This window comes from Canis lupus, chromosome 33 (genome assembly GCF_003254725.2).
Source record: "Canis lupus dingo isolate Sandy chromosome 33, ASM325472v2, whole genome shotgun sequence".
NCBI lineage: Eukaryota > Metazoa > Chordata > Mammalia > Carnivora > Canidae > Canis > Canis lupus.
Window position 1 is genome coordinate 23,530,215 of NC_064275.1, and position 27,043 is coordinate 23,557,257.

Consider the following 27,043-nt stretch of genomic DNA (forward strand, 5'->3'; position numbering starts at 1 on the left):
GGTAAGTGATTATAGTAAGGCTATAGGCTACAAGGTTAACGTATAAAAAGTCTGTTGCTTTCCTATATACCAGCAATGAAAACATGGGATTTAAAATTAAAAATACAATACCACTTACATTACCATAAAAATGAAATATTTAGGTATAAATCCAATAAAATGCAAGATCTGTAGGAGGAAAACTATGAAACTTCAATGAAAGAAATCAAAGAACTAAATAAGTGGAGAGATATTCCATGTTCTTGAATGAAAAGACTCAATATTGTCAAGGTGTCAGGTCTTTCCAACTTGATCTATAGATTTAATGTAATCTCAATCAAAGTCCCTGCAAGTTAGTTTATGGATATCAACAAACTGGTTCTGGAGCCTATATGAATAGGTAATATGTGTTGACAGTAGCCAACACAATATTGAAGGAGAAGAACAAAGTTGAAGGACTGACAATACCTGACTTCAAGACCTACTATTAAGCTATAGTAATCAAGACAGAGTAGTATTGCGGAAAGAATAGATCAGTGAAACAGAATAGGGAGCCCAGAAGTAAGCCTACTTAAATATAATCAACTAATTATTTAACAAAAAGAACAAAGACAATACAATGGAGCAAAGATAGTCTTGAAAAGATGCTGGGATAACAGGACATCTACGTGCAAAAAAAAAAAAAAAAAAATTCCAGACACAGACCTTATACCTTTCACAGAAATTAATTCAAAATGGATCACAAAAAAAAAAAAAAAAAAAAAACCAAAATGGATCACAGATCTCAATGTAGAATGCAAAACTGTCAAGTTCTTAGAAGATAATATAGGAAAAAACCAAGATGACCTGGAGTATGGCAATGACTGTTTAGCTATAATACCAAAGGTACAATCCTTTTAAGAAATGATGGATGATCTGGACTTTATTTAAATTAAAAGCTTCTGGTTTTTTGAGCAAAGATGACAGAGTAGTAGGAGGACCCTAGTCTTACCTCATCCCTTGAACACAGATAAATATCAAGTTGTTCTGAACACCCAAGAAATCTGAGTACTGACAGAATAGAGTGAACAACCAGAGGGAGAGAAGAGGCCACATTATGGAAGGTAGGAGGTGTGGAGATGTGATGTGAGGGAGAGAGGGATGGTGGGTGTTGCAGAGGGGATGGAGCCCTGATCATGGGAGAGAGGCAAGGGGGGTTTTGCATAGGGGATCACACAAGGAGAACATTTCCCAAAGCCATTGACTGGGAAAATGAGAGAGGCTAATTATTGTGTTTTAAACAGCCAATGGAACTCCAAGGCTGAAGTTTTAGAGTTCCATGCTGTCACTGGTGTGGATCCTGGTAGGTGCTGCAGTGCTCCTGTGAAGAAGGAGGGCAGAGAGCCTGGGAGCAGATAGTGTGATCTGAGGATCCCCTGGGAGAGAAGCACTGAGAGAGATGGTTCGCCCTTCTTGGAGTGCATCTGAGACAAATGGGGGTCAAAAGAGGTGGCAGGCACCATTATGCTCCCTCACCCCTTAGCTTAGACACAGACATCTGCTGAGGGTGGCTAACCTGGACACTGGCTTTTTGTTTTGCTTTACTCCAAACTCTTGTGCATTCATGCTACTTCTGGGACAAACCTGTAGCAGCCCCAGTGTGGCAAGACCCTCCCCCAGAGGACTGGCATAGGTCCAAGCCACATCAGGTCCCTAAAGTTTTGGAAATTTAAAACTCAACCAGCCTGCCTGGGATAAAACACAGGTACCCTGCACTGCTGGGTGGGCAGACATCTGGACACAGGGTGAAGGGAGGGATCTGAGGGACACCTCGGACACAGGGGTGTCTAAGGGGAGATTGTTCTTCTCTGAGGTCTTCCCAGACAGTGGTGGGCACGAACACCCCTCTCTAGGATGAGGGAGAGGGCTGGTGCCATTTTCCTCCCTTGTTCCTCAACCTAAACTAACTTCAGTAAGCAGCATATGCCAATAGTTTCAGCATAAACTGCTTACACCAAGCCCTGCATCCCTGTACTATGCAGGTGTTTCTTTCTTTCTTTCTTTCTTTCTTTCTTTCTTTCTTTCTTTCTTTCTTTCTTTCTTTCTTTTCTTTTCTTTTCTTTTCTTTTCTTTTCTTTTCTTTTCTTTTCTTTTCTTTTCTTTTTTTCTTTCTTCCCTTTCTTCCTTTTCTTCCTTTTCTTTCCTTTCTTTCTTTCCTTTCGCAGGTGTTTCTTTACTAGAACAAATGTGCCTGAGAATCTGAGCAGCAGGCCCCTCCCCCAGAAGACCAGTGTAAATCCCCTGTACACACCAAATTTACTGACCATAGAATGCTGCAAAGCATCAGGTCTCTTTTAACAAGCAGACTAGAGCACACCTGGTTAAAACTCCCCACACTCTGCCCAAGGTCCAAACAGTCCCCACTGTTGAGGTGAGATGAAACTGTGGAGGACTGACCTGAGGGAAAGAGCAGCCAAAACACAGCAGCAGAGTGCACACAGCATATACCAGAGATGCTTCATGAAGTGCCAGGCCCTGAACAGCATATGAGGCCATTACTCTCAGGAACAGGAAACCTAATAGGCTTTCCTAACACACAGAAGAAGACAGAGCCCTAGATAAATGTCAAGATGGAGGAATTCATCCCAAAAGAGAACGAGAAAAGGTCATAGCCAGGGATCTCACTGAAACAGATATAAGTAATATGCCTGATTCAGAATTTAAAACAACAATAATAAGGATACTAGCTGGACTTGAGAAAAGCACAGAAGACAGCAGCGAGCCCCTTACCACGGGATAAAAGACCTAAAAACTAGTCAGGCTGAAATAAAAAAATGCTATAACTGAGATGAAACTCACTGGATGTAATGACCACAAAGATGGAAGAAACAAAGAAATGAATAAGTGATATAGAAGATAAAATTACTGAAAATAATGAAGCTGAAAAGAAGAAGAAAAGAAAAATATTGGATCATGAATACAGACTTAGGGGACTCAGTGACTCCACAAAGCATATAACAATCTTTTCATAGGAATCCCAGAAGAAGAAGAGGGGGAAAAGGAGGCAGAAGGTTTATTTGAGGAAATTTAGCTGAAAACTTTCCTAACCTGGGGAAGGAAACAAATATCCAAATCCAGGAGGCACAGAGAACTCCCATCAAAATCAACAAAAACATGCCAGCAGCAAAACATAATAAAATTTGCAAAATACAGAGATAAGGAAAAAATCCTAAAAGCATCAAGAGAAAAGAAATCCCTAACTTACAAAGGAACACAAGTAAGGTTAGCAGCAGATCTCTCCACAGAAACTTGGCAGGCCAGAACAGTCACATGATATATTCAATGTACTGAATGGAAAAATATGCAGCCAAGAATACTCTATCTAGCAAGACTGTCATTCAGAGTAGAAGGAGAGATAGTTTCCCGGGCAAACAAAATCTAAATGAGTTCTTCACCATTAAACCAACCCTGCAAGAAATTTTAAAGGGGACTCTTTGAGTGGGAAAGAAAGACCAAAAGTAATGAAGACTCAAAAGGAATAAGGATAAAACAAGCAATACAATGGCACTGAATTCATATCTATTAGTAATTACTCTGAATGTAAATAGACTAAATGCTCCAATCAAAAGACATAAAGTATTAGAATGGATTAACTAAACAAGACCCATCTAGATGCTGCCAGCCAGAGACTCACATTAGACCTAAGGCACCTACAGACTGAAAGTGAAGGGATGGAGAACCACTTATCCTGCCAATGGACATCAAAAGAAAGCCAGAGTAGCCATACTTCTACCAAAGTAGATTTTATTTTTATTTATTTATTTATTTTTTATGAGAGTCACACAGAGAGAGAGAGAGAGAGAGGCAGAGACACAGGCAGAGGGAGAAGCAGGCTCCATGCACTGGGAGCCCGACGTGGGACTCGATCCCGGGTCTCCAGGATCGCACCCTGGGCCAAAGGCAGGCGCTAAACCGCTGCACCACCCAGGGATCCCCCAAAGTAGATTTTAAATCAAAGACTATAACAAGAGTTGAAGAAAGGCACTGTATCATAATAAAGGGGTCTATCCAACAAGAAGAGCTAACAATTGTAAATATTTATGCCCCTAACTTGGGAGCACCCAGATATATAAAACAATAACAAACATAAAGGAATTCACTGATAATAATACAATAATAGTAGGGGACGTTAATACCACACTTACAGCAATAGACAGATCATGGAATCATAAAGTCAACAAGGAAACAATGGATTTTAGTGACACACTGGACCAGATGGACTTATATATGGTCAGAACATTTCATTCTAAAGCAGCAGGATACACATTCTTTTTGGGTACACATAGAACATTCTCCAGAATATATCATATACCAGGTCACAAATCAGGTCTCAACAAGTTCAAAAAGACTGAGATCATACCATGCATATTTTCTGACCAAAACATGAAACTCAAAGTCAACCACAAGAAAAAATTTGGAAAGACCACAAATACATGGAGTTTAAAGAACATCCTACCAAAAAACGAATGAGTTAACCAGGAAATTAAAGAAGAAATAAAAAATACACAGAAACATGAAAATGAAAGCATAATGGTCCAAAACCTTTGGAATGCAGCAAAAGCAATTATAAGAGGGAAGTATGTAGCAAGTAAGACCTACCTTAAGAAGAAGAAAAATCCCAAATACACAACCTAACCTTACACCTAAAAGGGGTAGGAAAAGAACAAATGAAGCCTAAAGCCAGCAGAAGAAGGGAAATAATAAAGATTAGAACAAAAATAAATGATACAGAAATTTAAAAAACCAAACAGGACAGATCAATGAAACCAGGAGCTGGTTCTTTGAAAGAATAAAAGTGATAAATCCCTAGCTGGACTTATCAAAAAAAAAAAAAAAGAATAAAGACCTAAATAAATACAATTACAAATGAGAGGGAGAGATCACAACCAATAGCACAGAAATAGAAATAATTATAAGAGAATATTTTGAGGGGATCCCTGGGTGGCTCAGTGGTTTAGCGCCTGCCTTTGGCCCAGGGCGTGATCCTGAAGTCCCAGGATCGAGTCCCGTGTCGGCCTCCCTGCATGGAGCCTGCTTCTCCCTCTGCCTGTGTCTCTGCCTCTCTCTCTCTCTCTCTATGTCTATCGTGAATAAATAAATAAAATCTTTAAAAAAATATTTTGAGAAATTATATGCCAACAAATTGGGCAATCTGGAAAAAAAATGGATAAATTCCTAGAAACATTTAAACTACCAACACAGCAGCAGGAAAAAATAGAGAATTTGAACAGAACCACAACTAGCAAAGAAACTGATTCAGTAATCAAAAATATCCTAACAAACAAAAGTCTAGGGCCAGGTGGCTTCCCAGGGGAATTCTATATTTAAAGAAGAGTTAATACCTATTCTTTGAAGCTGTTCCAAAAAATAGAAATGGAAAGAAAACTTCTAAATTAATGCTATGAGGCCAGCATTACCTTGGTTCCAAAACCAAAGGCCTCACTAGAAAGCATTACAGGCCTATATCCCTGATAAATACGGATGCAAAAATTCTCAACAAGATAATGCAAGTTGAATCCAACAGTATTTTATTTTTTAATTTTTTAAAAAGATTTTATTTATTTATTTGAGAGAGAGAATGACAGAGAGAAAGCATGAATGGGGTGAGGGGCAGAGGAAAAGCAGCCTTCCTGCTGAGCCAGGAGCCTAGTGTGGGGCTCAATCCCAGGACTCCAGGATCATGATCTGGGCTGAAAGCAGATGCTCAGCCTACTGAACCACCCAGGCACTCCAAACAGTACTTTAAAGAGTTATTCACCATGACCAAGTGGGATTTATTCCTGGGCTGCAAGGTGGTTAAATATTCACAAATCAATCAACATGATAACTGCATTAATAAAAATAAGGAAAAGAACCATATGGTCCTCTCAATAGATACAGAAGAAGTATTTGACAAAGTACAGCATCCATTCATGATAAAAGCCCTCACTCAACAAAGTAGGGATAGATGGGACATACCTCAATATCATAAAGGCCAGATACAAAAGACCCACAGGTAATATCATCCTCAGTGGGGAGAAACAGAACTTTTCCTCTACAATCGAGAACAAGACAGGGATGTCACTCTCATCTTTGCTATTTAAAGTAGTACTGAAAGTCCTTACCTCAGCAATCAGAAAACAAAAAGAAAAGACATCCAAATGGGTAAGGAAGAAGTCAAACTTTCACTATTTATGGACAATATGTAGAAAACTCAAAAACTCCACCAAGAAATTGCCAGAACTGATATATAAATTTAGTAAAGTCACAGGATAAAAAAAATCAATGTACAGAAATTTGTTGTATACACCAATAATGAAACAGCAGAAAGAGAAATCAAGGAACCAATCCCATTTACCATCGCACCAAAACAATGATACCGAAGAATAAATCTAACCAAAGAGGTAAAAATCTGTACTCTGAAAACTATAGAACATTTATGAAAAATTTAAGAAGACAGAAAGAAATGGAAAAACATTCTGTGCTCATGGATTGGGAGAGCAAATATTTTTGAAATGTCTATACCACCCAAAGCAATCTATACATTCAGTGCAATCCCTATCAAAATACCACTAGCATTTTTCACAGAACAAACAATCCTAAAATTTGTGTGGAACTACAAAAGACCCGGAGTAGCCAAAGAAATCTTGAAAAGCAAAACTGGAGGCATCACGGTCCTGGAATTCAATTCAATTTATATTACAAAGCTGTAGTCACCAAGACAGGATGGTACTGGCACAAAAACAGACACATAGATCAATGGAACAGAATAGAAAAGCCAGAAATGGACCCACAACTATATGGTTAACTGATCTTCAACAAAGCAGGACAGAATATCCAATGGAAAAAAGTCTCTTTGACAAATGATGTTGGAAAAACTGGACAGCAATGTGCAAAAGAATGAAACTGAACCACTTCCTTACACCATACACAAAAGTAAATTCAAAATGGATGAAAGACCTAAATACAAGACAGGAAATCATCAAAATCCTAGAGGATGACACAGGCAGCAGCCTCTTTGAGCGCAACTGTAACAACTTCTTATAAGACATGTCTCCAAAGGCAAGGGAAACAAAAGCCAAATGAACTATTGGGACTTCATCAAGAAAAAAAGCTCTGCACAGCAAAGGAAACCATCAAGAAAACTAAAAGACAACCTATGGAATGGGAGAGGATATTTGCAAATGACACATCTGATAAAGGGTTAGTATCCAAAATCTATAGAGAACTTATCAAATTCAAAAAAAACCAAAACAAATAATCCAGTTAATAAATGAACAGAAGACGTGAATAGACATTTTTTTTTCCAAAGAAGATATCCAGATGGCTAATAGACATGAAAAGATGCTCAACCTCACTCATCATCAGGGAAATACAAGTCAAACCATGATGAGATACCACCTCAGACCTGTCAGAATTGCTAAAATTGACAACACAGGGAACAATAGATGTTGGTGAGGGAAAGGAACCCTCATGCATTATTAGTAGGAATGAAAACTGGTGTAGCCACTCTGGGAAACAGTATGAAGGTTCCTCAAAAAGTAAAAATGAAAATTCCCTATAATCCAGCAATTGCACTACTATTATTTACCCAAAGGGCACAAAAATACTGATTTCAAAGAATACATGTACCTGATATTTATAGAAGTATTATCAAGAATAGCCAAATTATAGAAAGAGCACAAATGTTCATTGACTGATGAATGGATAAAGAAGTTGTGGTACACACACACACACACACACACACACACACACACACACTGGAATATTACTCAGCCATCAAAAAGAATGGCGTCTTGCCATATGCAATGACATGGATGGAACTAGAGTGTATTATGCTAAGCAAAATAAGTCAGAGAAATACCATTTGGTTTCATTGACATCTGGAATTTAAAAAATAAAATAGATGAACATGGGGGGAAAGACAGGCAAACCATAAAACAGACTCTTAACTATAGAGAACAAACTGAAGGTTTTTGGAGGGGAGGTGGGCAGGGGGATGGGCTAAATGAGTGATGAGTATTAAGCAAGGCACTTATTGTGATGAGCACTGGGTGTTATGTGTATGTGATGAATAACTAAATTCTACTCCTGAAACTAATACTATACTGTATGTTAACTAAGTGGAATTTAAGTAAAAACCTAAAGAAAAAATAAATAAAATTAAAAACTTCTGCTATATGAAGGACAATGTCAATAAAATGAGAAGACAAGCCACAGACTGAGAGAAAATATTTGCAAAAGACATATCTGCGAAAGGACATTACTCAAACTATGTAATGAACTGTTCAAACACAACAAGAAAAAGAATAACCTGATTTTAAAACAGGCCAGGGACCTTAACAGACACCTCACCAAAGAGGATGGATATACAGGTGGTGAATAAGCCTATGAAAAGATGCTTCACATGATGTGTCCTTGGGGAAATGCAAATTGAAAAAACAATACGATGTCACTATGCATTTACTAGAATGGCCACCGTCTGGGACACTGATAACACCAAAAGTGGAGCCCTGGAAACCCTCATTCATTGCTGGTGGGAAATACAAAATGATACAGCCACTTCAGAAGACAGTTTGGCTGTTTCTTATAAAACTAAACATACTCTTACTATATGATCCAGCCATCGTGCTCCTTGGTGTTTACTGAAGGAGTTGAAAACTTATGTTTATACAAAACCTGCGCGTAAACCCATAGATGTTTATAGCAGCTTTACTCATAAATGTCAAGACTTAGAGGCAACCAAGATGTCCTTCAGCAGGTTGATGGATAAATAAACTATGGTATATTGAGACACTGTAATATGTTATTCATTACTAAAAAGAAATGAGCTATGAAGTCATGAGAAGGGGGTCATGGAGGAATCTTAAATGCATATTCCTAAAAGAAAGAAACCAATTGGGAAAGGATATGTACTGTATGATTCCAACTCTATGACATTTTGGAAAACGCAAAACTCTGGAGTTTTGCGTGGGGAAATACTCTGTATGATGGATGCATGCTATTATATGTGTATACCATATACATAGGGATTTGTCCAAACCATAGAATATGTAATACAATGAGTGACCTCTAATATACACTATGGGGTGATTATGATGTGTAAATGTATATTCCTCAGCTGTAACAAATGTACCACTCTGGGTGGTAGGTGTAAGGATATTGATAATGGAGCAGGCTATGTATGTGTGGAGCCAAAACATATATAGAAAATCTCTGTACGTTCCTCTCAGTTTTGTTGTGAATGTAAAACCACTCTGAAAACATTAAATCTTTAAAAAAATACAAATAATCATTAGAGTTCATAGTTACAGAATAGGATTTGCTACTTTGTGAAACCCCTCTTTGTGTTTAGTTTTGTTGGGGCTGGGAGGAAAATCTAGAAGACTGTGGATATGGCAGACAGTGCATGCTTTTCCATCTAGTGGAGGAGGAAGGGCCCGGGAGAGGGAACGGAGCAGAGATAAGTGCTGTCAGCACACCAAACCTAGAATAAGTGAGTGTGTGGATGGGATCCAGGGCTCAAGCCACATAAGAAACAGGTATGGGGTCTTTCTGGGTTTTGAGTCCTGACTGAAGTTGGGGAGGAGTAGGAAAGAGATCATTGTTCTTTCTTACTCCATTTATTCTCCCCTAAAACCAACTGAAATAGTTTGGAGAAAAATAACAAGTTAGAAAAGAAACTGTATTAAGTTACCATAGGACTTCTGTCAAAGTATCATTTCCCCTTTGTATCCTCTCCTCTGACCTACCTGTAAGGATATTTTTTTTAAGATTTTATTTATTTATTCATGAAAGACACACAGAGAGAGAGGGAGGCAGACACACAGGCAGAGGGAGAAGCAGACTCCCCACAGGGAGCCCAATCTGAGACTTGATTCCTGGACACTAGGATCATGCCCTGAGCTCAACCACTGAACTACCCAGGCATCCCCACCTAGAAGGATCTTAAGTCATCAGAAAGCTTAGTCAGAGGATTCATTAGGCTTTATCACAATCTTAGCATATTTGATCAGATAGTTCAAGCATGTAATTTTTAATTTGGAAAACAGTTTATTCTCTTGATTCAAATTAATAGTGTTACATAGTAATAGTCATATGATCTGGGATGATATAAAGCTGATTTGAAGTTATTTCCTCAACTAGAATTTTGGTAGTAGAATAATTTGTGCTGAAAACATAAATTATAAATACCTAAATTATCTACATAGGTTAGAAATCCATAGCAGCTGCTGAAAAATACCACTTAATTCCACTTAATACCACTTGAATTCAGCATTAACAACTTATTATTTTTTAAGATTTTATTTATTTATTCATGAGAGACACAGAGAGAGAGGCAGAGACATAGGCAGAGAGAGAAGCAGGCACCCTGCAGGGAGCCCTATGTAGGACTCGATCCCAGGACCCCGGGATCGTGACCTGAGCCAAAGACAGATGCTCAAACACTGAGCCACCTAGATACCCCAGCATTAACAACAATTTATTTTATTTTATTTTATTTTTAATTTTTATTTATTCATGATAGTCACACACACACACACACACACACACACACACAGGCAGAGACATAGGCAGAAGGAGAAGCAGGCTCCATGCACCGGGAGCCTGACGTGGGACTCGATCCCGGGTCTCCAGGATCACGCCCCGGGGCCAAAGGCAGGCTCCAAACCGCTGCGCCACACAGGGATCCCCTTAACAACAATTTAAAGTAGTATTTCATTACAAGTTTAACCTCTCAGTAGGTGCTTCTTTCTAGCTGACTTGAAGTGCATTTTTCTTAGAGTTAAGCTCTATATGTTTTGCTTATTATATTTTTTTGACCAAAAAAAATCACATTTATTTCAGTAGTTCAAAGTGCAAATACAGCAAGTCAGTTCACAATGTTTCAAGATACAGTTTTAAGTATAATGAAAACTTGATATACAAAAATGAAAGGGTAAATAGCAGAAATCTCAATTTTTAAAAAAATTCAAGTAACCCAAAAACCTTTAGACTAAAATATTCCATTTACAACAATTCAGAAACGCCTTAATTTATAGATACCAGTAGTACATTGCAATCCAAAAGGACTTCTCAAAGGAGAATCACCCCAAACCAGTCAGCTCAGGACAAGAGTGGAAGTTCTTGGGGCGGCCTGTTTCTGATTTGGCAGCCTCACTCTCACTGTCGATTGATATGGTTTGACCCATGATACTTGGATGTTTAAGCAAATTCTAGAAAATATTTAAAGTTCAGTATGAGGCCAACACCCTGATAAGAGATACTGAAATGGCTACCATATATTTGCAAGATTTTAAAGACCTATTTTATTTTATTTTGTTTATTTTTTAAAAGATTTTATTTATTTATTCATGAGAGACACAGAGAGAGAGAGAGAGAGAGAGAGAGAGAGGCAGAGACACAGGCAGAGGGAGAAGCAGGCTCCATGCAGGGAACCTGACATGGGACTTGATCCTAGGTCTCCAGGATTAAACCCCGGGCCGAAGGTGGCGCTAAACCGCTTAGCCACCGAGGCTGCCCTAAAGACCAATTTTAACTTCAGGCCTATGGTGTTACTGGGGGAAAGACACAGATTGATACTTCTTCCATTACTTAAAACCTTTCTGTAAGGTTAGCAATGTGGCCTTTACAACTTCCTCATGAAAATCATACTTCATTATATATTTACTTATTTCTACACATACAGAACTTTTATGTAAAGTAGAAAAAGTTCCCACTAGGAAGATAATTAAAGGTTGTTAATGTTCTTTGTATCACTTAGCAGTCAAGACACATGTTTATTTCTGCTCCGCAGAAGCAATGTTAGCTATTTGCTTCAATTCAGGAAAGGTGTGGGTTTTCAGGATGGTTTAGATGAGATATTTATTGAGTCTTTTTCTCAATCTTCTTCATCATGATAGACAGTAAATTGAGAGTCTGTTCTGAAAATTCTATCCCACCATGTAAATGTGGAAGCATGGTTTCTGATGAAGTTCATGTGGTAGAAATCATGATGCCGACAACCAGCAGAGAGAGGGATCAGATTTAAAGGGTTCAAAGGAATGTCATAGCCACTATGGACATCAATAGTTTCTATCAAACGAATAGTCACCCATGCCCAAAGGAGGATGACATGATCACATAAAAGCATGATTCCTATGAAAAATCCAGTTCCAAGAATCAGAGTTTCCAAAGAATATGCATATTATTCAGCTTCCATTCCAAATGGAGCCTGAAACTCATGATGAACTTTATGAATATATTTATATATTCTTTTGTGATGTAAGGGCCTATGCAGGAAATAGTGCCAGGTATCCTCAATCACTGCACAGCCAAAGCATCTTGCCAAAAGCATATACCATCTTGGCATTCTTTCCCAATCATAAAGTATATTAAAATACTCTGTAAAATAATAAGGTCCACAGATCAAAGGAAGCTGGATACAAAAGTGATTAAAGAGAACTACTTTAAAACATTTCCACTGGTTTTCCCATGTTTCTGGTTTATCCTTTGGAATTTTGTACTTTTTCATGAACGGTATAAATTGAAACAAAAATCCAGGTAAACAGAACAAGAAATAAAGAACCTCGTGAAATACCAAGGATCCCCATGTTGCAATCTGGAACTTTGTATAATTCTTCAACATATAGTTCCAAGCATTTTTAAATGGTTCTTGTAGAGGGTTCTCAGGTAAAAGTGAACCTACATACTCTACAGCCAAGGATGCTAAACTAAAGATGCTGATACTTTCATTTGTTACCATTTTTCAAATCTCTGCAGAAAGCCTTAGAATTCTGGCCGAGTGGTGGGAATGCCTGTTTTGCTTATTATAAACACCTCCCATTGCCTTTGACTATTTTTTTTAAAATGTTAATCTCTTTTTTTGCCATTGTATTTAGGTTTTTAAAGATGTGATTTAACATACTTCTACCAACTGGAAAACATATTCTTTTACATGGAAATGGCAGTATTGTTTTAATAGTACTATATGTCTAGGTTTAAAAGAATAGAAAATTTAGAAAACGATGAACATGAAAAAAAATTCTGTAGTCCTATCCAGAAATAATTGTTGTTAATTTATTATATATCCATTTAGGCATTTTTCTGTGCACAAAACCCAGTTTTTAAATATAAAAATGAGCTTCTGTTGTACATCCTGCTTTACAGTGTCTTTTGTTCCTACTTTACATTGAATCATGGACATTTTTGTATGTTCACAAGTACTGATTACATTTTTACTTTTATTATTTTTTTAAAAGATTTTATTTATTTATTCACGAGAATATACAGAGAGAGAGAGAGAGAGAGGGAGAGACACAGGCAGAGGGAGAAGCAGGCTCCATGCAGGGAGCCCAACACGGGACTTGATCCCGGGTCTCCAAGATCACGCCCTGGGCCGAAGGCAGAGCTAAACCGCTGAGCCACCCGGGCTGCCCGACATTTTTACTGTTAATAGCTGCATAAATTCCATTATATGGGCCATATTTTTTGAAGTAGTTTTTCTGTTGGTCATGATCATTTAAGTTTAACTTTTCTTGAAAAAGAGCCACATGAATAGATTGGAAAGATTTCTGTGAAGTATGATTTAGTTAAAAAAGCAAGATGCAAAAATGCATTCATGTTGGCACAACAATAAAATAATACTCTGTATATTTGTGTGTAGAAAAATAAATGTGGATAAAAATACAGCAAGGTTCAGGGATAATTCAAGGATATATTCTAGATCTAGGATATACATAGAGGGTACTGATAAAGGTGGATAAAGGAGGAAAAGATATTGAGGGAAACAAACTTTAAAAGAAAAAAGCACTGCTGGGTTGCCTGGCTAGCTCAGTTAGTAGAGCATGCAACTCTTGATTTTGGGGTTGTGAGTTCAAGCCCCACATTGAGTATAGAGATTGTTTAAAATAAAATCTTTGTTTTATTTTTTAGATTTAAAAAAAAATTAAGTAGTTAACATTTAGTGTATTATTAGTTTCAAGGGTAGAATTTACAACACCCAGTGCTCATTACATCAAGTGCCCTCCTTTTTTTAAAATTTTTTATTTATTTATGATAGTCACATACACACACACACACAGAGAGAGAGAGAGGCAGAGACACAGGCAGAGGGAGAAGCAGGCTCCATGCACCGGAAGCCCGACGTGGGATTCGATCCCGGGTCTCCAGGATTGCGCCCTGGGCCAAAGGCAGGCGCTAAACCGCTGTGCCACCCAGGGATCCCTCAAGTGCTCTCCTTAATGCCTATCACCCAGTTACCCCATCCCCTCACCCAACTCCCCTCCAGCAACCTTCAGTTTATTCCCTTTAGTTAAGAGTCTTTTATGACTTCCCTCTCTGTTTTATTTTTCCTTCCCTTCCCCTATGTTCCCCTATGTTTTATTTCTTAAATTCCACATATGAGTGAAATCATATGGTATTTGTCTTTCTCTGACCTATTTCACTTAGTGTAATACACTCTAGTTCCATCTGTATCATTGCAAATGGCAAGATGTCATTCTTTTTGATGGCTGAATAATATTCCATTGTATATATGTGCCACATCTTTGTCCATTCATCAGTCAATGGACATCTAAAAGTATAATCTTAAAAAAGAAAAAATAACCACTAGAACGTTAAAGCATATGTGCTATCATACTTGTTATATAAATTATGTTTAAGAGTAGACATAGGTTTAAGTGAATTAATCTAATTTTTTTACTTAAAAATAGCCAGAATTAAAAAGAACCAAAGATGAAAATATGAATCGAAGTTGATGCCTAATAACCTAAGGTGCAACCATTTTTTTTAAATGGGCCATTAAAATTTTTTTGTAAGGTTTTACTCTTACACATTAGACTTTATGAATGTGTTTGCTTATATCTCTGTACACTTGTCCAATTATTTCCTAGAATAAATTCCTATGAGTACAGTGGCTGGGGCAAAAAAGTATTTTAAAGGTCAGATATATATTGCTAAGTTACCTGTTAGGTTATATCTATTTGTATTTCAATCAACAGTTTATGTGAATGCCTGTTTTCATCACAACTTCATCAATCCTGGGTATTTTCAATCTTTTAAATCTTTGCTTATGTGATGTAATAAAACAGAATCTTTATGTTTTATTTTACTTTTCTTTGGTTACTAGTTATGGTCATTTTTTCATATGTTAGAAATTTTAATTTTTGTGACTTGTTCTTTACTCATTTTTCCGTTAGTATTTAACTGTCATTGATTTACAAGGGCTTTTTGTATAGAAAGACTGTTTAACTCTTATATATGTTGCAGAACCTATTTCTAAGTGTGCCATTCATATTTTAAATTTATGATACTTTGAGGTATAAAAGTTTCAACTTAACCTTAGTTCTACTGATCATTTTCTTTTGTAGCCAGAGAGGCTTTTGAGCCATGCTGAAAAAGACTTGCACTCAAAGGGGGTATATTTACTTATGTTTCCTATTAATACTTTTGTAGTCTCATTTTTATATTAAATACCTTAAAATATCTGGAATTAATTTTTGTCCAAGGGATGAGGTAACTTTTCTATAGCTAACCAAGTTATCTTAGCATTAATTATTGAGTCATCTATCTAGAAAGAGCCTTGTCTTTTTAAAAAACCAGAAAGCATCTCTAATCTTTTCTCTGCTCCTGAATTTCTAGAGGGAAACAGTTAAAATCGGTTGTGTACCTAAAGGCAGAGAAAAAAGAAACCAGGAAGTAGCAATTCTAAACAGGTTCAGAAGTAACTCTGTGACATCCTAGAATCTACCTCTTACGGTTCTATACTACAGTCCTGCCCAGTGATACACAGATAAATAGCTGCTTTTGTGAGTAGACCTGGGCTTCTGTATCCCCTCGGGTTTTTGGCAGAGGTGAGACTAATAAGGCAGTTCTCTCAAGATAATTGGGCATAATCCTGGTTACACTGTATTCATGAATCTGTGCATGTTTAAAGGGGGAATGGGCTTATTAAAGCTAAGGACTTATTTCTACTTGACTATGTAGTATTCTGAGTGACTGGATCGGGTTTTAATTTTTAAAATCATTTTCCCTTTTAGGACACAGGCATATACTTTTCTCCCTATTTCTGCTAAATACCCACCCGTACTTTCGAAGCATACTGTGGGTACCCAGACTGATTATCGGGATGCTGAAGTTCAAACTGATCCATATTCTCCAGAATATGTAGTATGTCAGGATTCAATCCCTGAGCTCTTGACCCTGGCTACTCTTACTTGGGGTGAGTTGGTAATTATCTTGGATATTTGCAGATATCTGTCCTGATCACCTTGCATACTGTTGAGTTCCTGGAAATGATGTGCTTAGAAGCAACTGGGGTTTAAATGTTGCTATTTAAAATGTCTTGCTCAACAGAGCTACTTCTTAGATTCATACTTCTGCTGATACTTTTTTTCAAAAAGAGGTACCCTTTTCACTTAAAGGAGGGTTATTGTACTTTATCCCTGAAGCTGAAGTTCTATTTCAGCTTAATTTTGTGGTTATTTGGTGACAACTCACCTTCTTCCTTCCACTGTTTTTCCTAGTGAATCAATTCCTTTTTATTGAGCAATTCTTACTCTTTTACACATAAATCTTTTTTGAATGTATAATACTGAATGTATATTACACCATATGTAACAATATTGTCTTACTTTGCCCAAAGTATCTTGCAATTTATCAAATCTCTCTTAAATACCCTATTGGATGATTTGGATGATTTCTTTTGCTATGATTTCGGAAATGCTAATATGGTTCTGACTCAGAAATTCACTCTTAGAATGCAATAAAATCTGACTGAGGCCTATATTATGTGAAATTAGAAAAATTAATCAGAAAAGGGGTTTTCAGAAATAACAGCTTCTTGAACTCACTTGATTGTAGCTGGGAAACTGAGAACCAGAGACGCCAACTCCTCCCAGGTGTTGGAGGTAGTTGGTACAATGTAATGGCTTTTATTAAAATGAGATGACTTTTGTTTCCCATTTGTGATGGTTTGCTGTGGTCAAGTCTGCATCACAGGCAATGAAGATATACATATCTGAACTCTAGTTTGATTCTCATTTCCTGGCTCACCTTAATGAATTCAGATGAAGCATTCTTGCCATCCATACTTGAAATCAGTGGCTCTAATTTCACTAGATGACGGATTAAAAATATGCTGAAACTTTTCCCTTCTGCTCTGAATACACTAATGTGTATATTAGTGTATATATATGTGAATATACATATATTCATATATTGGTTATGGGTATATTAGTGTGAGTTGGTAATTGTCTTGAATATTTGCAGATGTCTCTCCTGATAACCATGTGAGCTATTGAGAGGAGAAGGAGAGAGAGAGAGTATGTGTGTATACACACTGATATACACATAACGACACTTTTAAAAAAAGGAAGAAAATTTCCATAGTTTTGAAGTGGAGATTTCTTCCTAAAATAAAGAAATAGCTGGGAACCTATGATGATGAGTAGGGATTGTGAGTGGTAGGGAACCAGATCTGAGTTACCTGCCTGAATTAGAGGAAGCAGGACTTTTCTCCTACCTACAGGTGGGACTAAAGCTCATTGCCTGCGAGCACAGAGGTTGAAGTATCAGTAAAAACCACTGTGAGTCAGGCCTGCTCCTTCATTTGTGAGGCCTTGCCTCGGAGTCTAAATGGAGTCCTATAAACTATATGTATAGATGTTTAAAAATTATAAATCAAGTTAATATCTGATAAGTAAAATATGTTCTGTATTTTTCACAAATATATCTTTATAATGAATTGAAAGGACAAATTTAAATTGAAAATTCTTAGATTCTATGGGATTCTTTGGTAGAATGGGGCAGCAGGGGAGAGGCTGCCTGTGACTTGCTTTTTTCTTTGGCTGTGTTCCACATCATGAGGGGTCTGTCATGTACGCATGTGATTACCTCACCCTATTTTTCTAGTCTCTGTGTACATATCCCTGTAAACAGCCGCCACTTGGCTACCCTTTGGGTTTAAGGGTAAACAAACAGCAGGATATAGTCTGCCCTTGAGAGTCTGAATTCTGGGAAATGGTCCTTGTAAATTTTGGAAGGAGGCTTGGGCCATTTGTTCAAGGAATTCCAGGATCTTTAAGAGTAGAGTAGTTCCAGATGGGCAGTCTGTTAACTCGTCATCCTCAGGGCTCTAGAGAATGAGGCTGTAGAGCTGTTCTTCTTGCCAGGTCAGAGTGTTACTACCCAAGGTGATTGTGAGAGAAATCTTTGGATGATCTCAACCCAAGAATCACAAGGCATCTAAGGAACACAGACACCAGGAGTGATCCACAAAAAGTTCAAAAAAGGTGTGTGTGGGGGGAGCAGAGAATAAATTCCTAAGCAAACAGAGCAAGCACATGGAGCAATCTCAAAGGGACTTAGGAAGTACTTTTTATATCCTCAAAGAGATCAAGGAGAGTAGAGCATGAAAACAAGAAGGGGAGCTATGAAAAAACCAATTGCAATCCCTGGGAAGGATAACTATGAAGTTTGAAATAAAATGAACTCAGTAATAAACTAAGTAGAGCTGAAGAACAAATTAGTGAAATGAAAGATTAAATGAACAAGTATTCCAGAATGTAATGTGCAAAGGTAGAACAAGATAAAAAAGGTAAGAGCCATGGGGGATAGGATTATAAGATCTGATAGTAGAGAGAACAGTGGAGAAGCAATGCAAGAAAAGATAATGGCTAAAAAATAATAATAAAAAAAAAAAAAAAAGAAAAGATAATGGCTGAGAATTTCCTAAAACTAAAGAAAGATATGAGTCCATAGTTTGAAAGATTTCTTTGAAGACCAAACAAGATTAAAAAAAAAAATTCATACCTACTAATAGAGGAAAAAAGAAAAAACTGCAGAAGCTTTTGGAGACAAGTCAGATTACCTAAAAAGAGACAAAAACCAAATTGACATTTCATAGAATTATTTTTAAAGTGTGGGAAAATAATAGCAAACCTAGAATTCTTTTACCAGCCAAACTGTTATTCAAGAGTGAAGGTGAAATAAATAAAGACTTTTCATAGGATAAGACATTTCATAGGATCTACCTTATAGGATATTGTATTGATTAAATAAACTCATTTATGTAATGTACTTAGACCAGTGCCTAGCATGTAGATAAGCATCTTGTAAATGTTAGCTATTAATCTGAGTAAAGGAAGATGAAAGCATATATTTCAGTGAGAAGAAAAATGATCTCAAAAGGAAGAAGCAGGGTTTGAGAACATGATGAGCAAAAAAAAAGAGAAAAGTATATAATTAAAATAAAATTAAATTAAATTACTTGTTAGGTGTTGATTTTCTAAAGATGATATTTTTTAAAAAAGATTTTACTTATTTGAGAGAGAGAGTGCACAAGTGTGAGGGAGGGGCAGAGGGAGAAGCAGACTCCCCGAAGAGCTGGGAGCCTGATGTGGGTTTGATCCCGGGAACCCGGGATCATGACCTGAGCCAAAGGCAGATGCTTAATTGACTGAGCTATTGAGGCACCTCTAAAGATGATAATTTTTGAAAAAAAGAAGCAAGTACTAAAACTCTAGATCAGGACTGGCACACTATGGTCCATAAGCCAAATTGGTCCTGGAAAACTACATGAAGTCAAAATTTCAGTGACGCTAAAGAGGTTTTATTGGAACACAGACACACTCATTTGTTTGTATACTATCTGCTTGCTTTTGTAGTTTTTTTTTTTTTGGAAAAAAAGTCTAATGTTAATTCCAGTATAATTAACATTCAATGTTATATTAATTTCAGTTGTACAATATAGTGATTCAACAGTTCTGTACATTACTCAGTGCTCACCACAGTAAGTGTATTCTTTAATCCTTGTCACCCATTTCCTCCATTTCTTCCCTCTAATAACTTCCAGTCCTCTATTATTAGGAGCCTATTTTTTTTTCTTTGTTGTTTTTTTTGTTTCTTAAATTCCATATTGAGTGAAATCATATGGTATTTGTTTTTCTCTGACTGATTTCGCTTAGCGTATCCTCTCTAGCTCTATCCATATTGTTGCAAATGGCACAATTTCATTCTTGTTTATGGCTGAATAATATTCCTATATATATTCATTCATCAGTCCATGGACACTTGGGTTACTTCCACAATTTGCCTATTATAAATAATGCTGTTATAAACATAAGGGTACATATATCTTTTGAAATTAGTGTTAGCTTTTGTATTCTTTGGGTAAATACCCAGTAGTGGAATTATTGGATTATATGGTAAATCTAGTTTTCAATTTTTTTTTTTTTTTTTTTTTTTTTTTTTGAGGAAACTACATACTGTCTTCCACAGTGGCTGCAGAAGTTTGCGTTCCCAGGGCACTTGGCTGGCTCAGTCGAAAGAGTTTCCTTAATCTATTTTCATCTTTTATTATTCTTTTTTTCTCTCTTGTTCAGCTTGATTGCTTTCCATGACTCTCTCCTCCAAGTCACTGATCTGTTCTGCTTCCTCTACTGTACTATTTTTTCCCCTCTAGTGATTTTAAACTTCAGTTATTGAGTTCCTCATCTCTGATTGGTTCTTTTTTGTGTTTTTTATCTCTTTGTTGAGTGTCTCACCAAATCTTTTGCTCTTTTATCCATTCCAGTGAGTATGTTTATGACTATTACTTTAAATTCTCTATCAGGTATATTGCTTATCTCCGTTTCATTAGCTTCCTTGTCCAGTCCTTTCATTTGGGACATATTCTTTTGTCTCCTCATTTTGTCTAACTCTCTGTGTCTATTTCTATGTGTTATGAAAGGCAGCTACATTCCTGACTCTTGAAAGTCATGGGTGTATGAAGAAGTGGTCCTATGGTGTCTTGCAGTACAATGTCCTCTGTTCACCAGACCTTGGCATTCAGGGATGTCTCCTATGTGTGTTGTATGTGCCCTACTGTTGTGACTTAGTCATGTTTGCCTTCAGTCTAGTCCTCTACAACGGTTCTCTTTGCCTGTTGTGGGCAGGGTTTGGTCCCTGTGTTGTAATTTGGCCAGTCTGGGGTTGCCTTGAGCTTGAGTTGAGTCAGACCAGGGGCTTGCTAGAGCTTCAGTAGCACTGAACTGCAAGGTTTTCTCCCTGCGTTGTCCATGGCATGTGTGATTGGACTGACGTGCGGTAATCTTCCCTTCTCCCTGGGGCAGGAATTGCTTGCAATGGTGGTGGTCCTTATTTGGGCTGCATGATGTCAGCCTTGGATGGACTAGGGTAGTTCCACAGGAGACATGAGGTAAGAGTGAATGGTGTCAGCAATGTCTGTCAATATGCAGGGAAGTGACCTGCAGCTGCTTGGGACTACTCTGCTGAGGCAACTTGGTTGGAGTGGGCAGATCCACAGAAGACTGTGGGGTAGGGCATGCTGTTAGCAAGGTTGGTGGAGATTATTCCTGCTGTTCTGGTTCTGGTAGGTGTCCATGTATCTACACCGGGGGGTGGGTATGTGAAATGGCTCCTGCTAGCTCCTTTGTTCCTAGAGAAGTCTCCCAAAAATCTCTGCCCCTACAGCACAGACTCTGAGATTAGTAAATAAATTTCCCTCTTGTATACCCCAAGTGTTTTTCAAATTTCTGCTTCTAGGCTGAATCTCAGTGAGCCTGTTTGTTGTGCAGTCTCATTAAGGTGGGGGCTCAGTTTCCTCTCAACCTCCTCCTTGATCCCACTGATTTTTTTAAGTTTTGGGTACTAAGCCTCACTGATTTTAAGAGATTGTGAAGCCAGGCCCCTCTGGCTTTCAAAGCCAAATGTTATGGGGATTCATCTCCCCAGTGCCTGTCCCCTGTGCCTGGGGTGCCTAGCATGGGTTCTCCTCCTGCCTGCACTCACAACATTCCTCCCTTTTGTGGATAGTCCTGCAGGTCTGCTTGGCTCCCACCATGTCTCTGCCCTGCCTACCCTCCTCAATGTGGCCTCTTTTCAGCATATAGGTGTGGAAAGTCTGTTCTGTCAGTATTTGGGGTTTTATTCTGGTTATTTACACTGACGGGTGTATATCTGGTTGTATTGTGGGATGAGGTGAGCCTAGGATCTTCCTACTCTGCCATCTCCCCATAAGTCGCTCTACATTTTTTAACGTAATGATAATTAGGAGGTGCTCCTGGCATTTATCACATGGGATGGGGTTTGGGAGCCAGGCTAGTGTGGTACTAAACATCCTGTCCTGCATTCAGCAGTCCCATACAAGAAATAATTGTTTGCCCAATATGGCAGTGATGTCACTTTGGTTGAGAAATACGGACTTAGTGCGGTTAAGAGGAAAATATTGAGGTATAAAGATTAGAAATGAGAAGCAAAACTATTTATGATGTACTCATTTAGAAAATCAACCGAAATTACAAATTATCAGAACTAAGAACCTGAGTTCAAGATGCCTGATTGTGGAATTGATATGCAATATTTAATTAGAAATATTTGAAAACATTATATTCTTAATAGCAACAAATAACAACCTATGAAAATCACTTAACAAAAACATGTGCATAGCATTATGGAGAAAAATATAAAGAGTTTCTTAAGCATATGAACAAAGATTTGATAAAAAAAAAAAAGAGGCATACTGTTTTTATGAATGGAAGACTCATGCTTTAGTGCATATTATTTTTCCTCTAAACATTTTATACCTTCAAGAAATTCTAATCCAAATTCCTGCTGTGCCTCTGTAGATCACTATCTGTCCTCTTCTCTTACCAGAAATCACACAAAAGCAACAAGCACACCAGAACTTCCACAAATTACACTTTCAGTGAAACTAAAAAAAAAAAAAAAGAAATCTGTAAACTACTACTAACTTGTTAGGACTACAAAAAGCAACTGAGAGGGATGCCTGGGTCGCTCAGTGGTTAAGCATCTGCCTTTGGCTCAGGTCATAATCCCCGGGTCCTGGGATTGAGTCCTGTGTCAGGCTCCCCACAGGGAGCCTGCTTCTCTCTCTGCCTGTGTCTCTACCTTTCTCTCTGTGTCTCTCATGAATAAATAAATAAAATCTTAAAAAAAAAAAACAAAAACTGAGATTACACAGAAACTATGTGAGAGGAAGTAAGAAAACATGGGCTGTAGGAGAGCATCAGGGGAATCTCAGAAGGCTTGAGCAAAATTATACTTCTGGGAGACAAGTTTGGCAATATCCAGAAAACTTTTAAGCCATTATATTTTATGATCTAGCTGCTAGACTTAAGATCTTCTAAGAATCCTAGAGAAATTCGCATATGGACATAATGACCAGTACAAGGATGTTTGTTGTAGCATTACTATGTGTAATCAAAAAACTGAAGCAATCTAAAACATTAGTTTTTAGAAGTTAGCTTAAATTGTGGTAGAGTCCTACAATGGCAGAATGAAATTAGAACTCTCTGTATCAGTGTGACTAGTGTCCCCAGCACTAAGTTGAGTAAAAAAGTTGCAGAATGATACAGTAAAATATCATGGATATGGATATTAAATAAAAGACAGTATTATATTTTTACTTATGTATAGTTCATTTTTCCCAGCTTTATTGAGATATATAATTCACATATTATCTAAGGTTAAGGCATACCATGCGATGATTTTATATACATATATTTTGCAAAATGATTACCACAATAATATTAGTTAACACATCCATCACCTCACATAATACCATTTTTTTTTGTTATGTGTGGTGAGAACATTTAAGATCTATTCTCTTGTTACCTTTCACGTATGCAATACAGAATTGTTAACTGTAGTCATTATGCTGTATATTAGCTATCCAGAACTTATTCATCACTTAACTGAAAGTTTGTACCCTTTCACCACTTCTACCCATTTCTCCCACCTCCTCACCCCTGACAACCATCAGTCTACTCTCTATGAATTCAGTTTTTTAAAATTCCAGACATAAGTGAGATCATACAATATTTACCTTTTTATTTATTCATTTATTTTTATTTTTATTTATTTATTTTTTAATATTGACCTTTTTATGTGTGACTTATTTTACTTAGCACAATGCCCTCAAGTTTCATTCATGTTGTCACAAATGTCAGGATTTCCTTTTTGTATGGCTGAATATTGTATATTTTAAATTACATATAATGAAATTTATCACACGTTAATAAACATAAAATTTTATTATGTCAAAAAATTTTATTATGTCACATTAATTATATTCAATATAATATGTTAATTATATTTAGTATGTTATATAGGAATTGTATACATATATATCTTTTTTTATGCATTGTCAATGAACAATGAAGTTGTTTCCATGTCTTGACTACTGTAAATAATGCTGCAGGGAGCATGGGAAAATCAAATACCTCTTTGAGATAGTAATTTCATTTCCTTCAGATATATACCCAGAAGTGGAATTGCTGAATCATATAGTACCTCTATTGATTTTTTGGGGGAACTTCCATATTGTTTTTCATAGTGGCTATATGAATTACATTCCCACCAACAGTATACTAGGGTTCCTTTTTCTCCATATCCTTGCCAGCATTTGTTATCTCTTGTCTTTTTGAAAACAAATATCCTAACAGGTGTGAAGTGATATTTAATTGTGTTTTTCTTTTGTAGTTTTCTGATAATTAGTGTCTATTCAGGTCCTTTGTCCATTTTTTAATTGCATTATTTTGGTTTTGTTACTGATTTGTAGGAGTTCCTAATATATTTAGGATATTAACCCTTATCAGATACGTGGTTTGAAAATATTTTCTCCCATTCCACAGGTTGTCATTTAATTTTGTTGCTCATTTTTTCCACTGTGCAGAAGCTTTTTGGTTTGATGTGGTCCCATTTTTAATTTCTGCTTTTGTTTGTGCTTTTGGTGTCATATCCAAAAAAATCATTGCCAAGACCAATATCAAGAAGCTTTCTTTCTATGTCGTCTTCTAGGAGTTTTACATTTAAGTATTTAATCCATTTCAAATTAATTTTTATGATTAGTGTAAGATTGAGGTTCAGTTTCACTCTTGTACATGTGAATATCCAATTTTTCCAGCCCCATTTATTGAAGAGAGTATCTTTCCTCCATTGAGAATTCTCGGCTTCCTTGTCAATACTAGTTGACTATATTTGGGTTTATTTCTGAGCACTTGATTCTGTTTCATTAGTCTTATGTGTTTTTTATGCCAGTACTATATTGCTTTGATGACTGTAGCTTTGTAATATAGATTGAAACCAGAAAGTGTGATGCCTTTTCTTCTTCTTCTTTTATTTTTTAAAAGATTTTATTTATTTATTCATGGGAGACACAGAGAGGCAGACTTGAAAGCAGAGAAAGAAGCAGGCTCCCTGCAGGCAGCCTGATGTGAGACTCTATCCGAGGACCCTGGGATCAGGCCCTGAGTCAAAGGCAGATACTCAACCACTGAGCCAACCAGGCACCCCTTGTTCTTCTTTTTCAAGATTGCTTTGGCTCTCTGGGTTTTTTTATAGTTCCATATGAATTTTACAATTCATTTTTCTGTTTCTGTAAACTAATGTCATTAGGATCTTGCTTGGGATTGTATTGAATCTGTGGATGGCCTTGGGTAGTATGTATATTTTAATAAATTATTTCTTCCAATCTGTGAACATGGAATGTTTTTCCATTTACTTTTGTCATCTTCAGTTTCTTTCATCAAGATATTTTATAGTTTTTTGTGTATAGATCTTTTATGTCCTTGGTTAAATTTATTTCTATTACATTATTATTATCATTTAAGATTTTATTTGAGAGAGAGGGAGCACACAAGCAGGGTGGAATGGGGCAGAGGGAGAAGCAGGCTCCCTGCTGAATGAGGAGCCCAATGTGGGGCTCACTCCCAGAACTCTAAGATCATGACCTGAGCTGATGGCAGATGCTTAACCAATTGAGCCAACCAGGCGCCTCCCTATTTCATTACTTTTGATTCTTGTATAAATAGAATTGTTTTATTTGTTTTTTAGGTAGTTCATTGTTTATATTTAAGAATGCAACTGATTTTTATCTGTTGACTTTGTATCCTACAACTTTACTGAATTCATTTGTTCTGTTTTTGATAGAAAACAGTTTTCTATGTATAAGATCATGTTATCTGCAAACAGCGACCATTTTACCTCTTCCTTTTCAATTTGGTTGGCTTTATTTCTTCTTTGCCTGATTGCTCTGGTAGGGCTTCTAGTACTATCTTGAATAGGAGTGATAAGAGTAGGCTCTTGTTTTATCCCTGATCTTAAAGAAAAAGCTTTCAACCCCACTGTTGAGTGTGAAATTAGCTGTGGGTTTGAATATAGAGTTCATTTTTGTTTTATTTCTCTATGGAGAGGGAGTATAGAGTAGTAAATAAGACCACAAGAGTCAGATTGCCATGTTCAAATCCTGATTTCTACTTGCTTACCATCTATGACCTTTGTAAGCTACTTTGATATTTCCTTGCATTTAAAAATATGGATTTGTCTAATACAGGGCATTCCAAGGTATGATTATTCAGTAATATTCTTCAAACTGTCTAGCATCTTATATGCAACTAAAATGTCTTCTGGCCAAATAACTAACAAGAGGTAATACAGGACACAGATAACCAGTTGTGAGGCACATCATGAGGATATTTCCTAATGTCATTTCATCCTTCATAACCCTTGAAGTTATAGAGGACAGGAGCTGAAAGAACGTAAATGGTACATGAATTTCTCCATGTGTTTCTAAAGTGCTTTGCTTCATCATCCAGGTCGAGGGCTCCCAGCTGGACAAGCTGAAGTTGAGATGATAGAACGTGCCCGGGAGAAACGTGCTTGGGAAGCCACTCTTCCCTGTCTGAGTGACACCTCCCAGTTTGAGAAGAGGAGAAGGATGATGAATGCAATGGAAAGGAAGGAGTGGGCCTTCAGAGAGCAGGAGATTGAAAAGTAAGTTCTAGATTACTGAGACATCTGCACCTGTGCTGGTGGAGTAATATAAATATTTTTTATCTGTAAAGCATTTTCCCAAATGTATGGGTTTAAAGGCAGCTCTCTACCTGTAGAGTTAGGAAGTTGGATTTCTGGTTCTTTTAGGAATAATAGTTCTACAATTTTCTCTCTAACAACATAAAACTGTATATTGCTCTCTTTGTATGTAAAGTTAAGCATGGAACCCAGATTTGAATAATTTCTCAAAGCATCTGTGATTCTTCTCTTT

General features: G+C 37.0%; 1 protein-coding gene and 1 pseudogene across 3 annotated transcripts in view; one reads left to right on the forward strand and one right to left on the reverse strand.

The window, feature by feature from the left end:
• The window catches only part of CFAP91 (cilia and flagella associated protein 91), a 104,182-nt gene that overhangs the window by 26,090 nt on the left and 51,049 nt on the right, over positions 1 to 27,043 (forward strand). For all 3 annotated transcript variants that reach the window (XM_035709837.2, XM_025476238.3, XM_025476256.3), the window contains 2 exons: positions 16,017 to 16,198; positions 26,595 to 26,772. In XM_035709837.2, coding sequence (XP_035565730.1) covers positions 16,017 to 16,198; positions 26,595 to 26,772 — 360 coding nt within the window. The remainder of the gene's footprint in view (positions 1 to 16,016; positions 16,199 to 26,594; positions 26,773 to 27,043) is intronic.
• LOC112677633 (methylsterol monooxygenase 1-like) lies at positions 11,863 to 12,776 on the reverse strand (annotated as a pseudogene).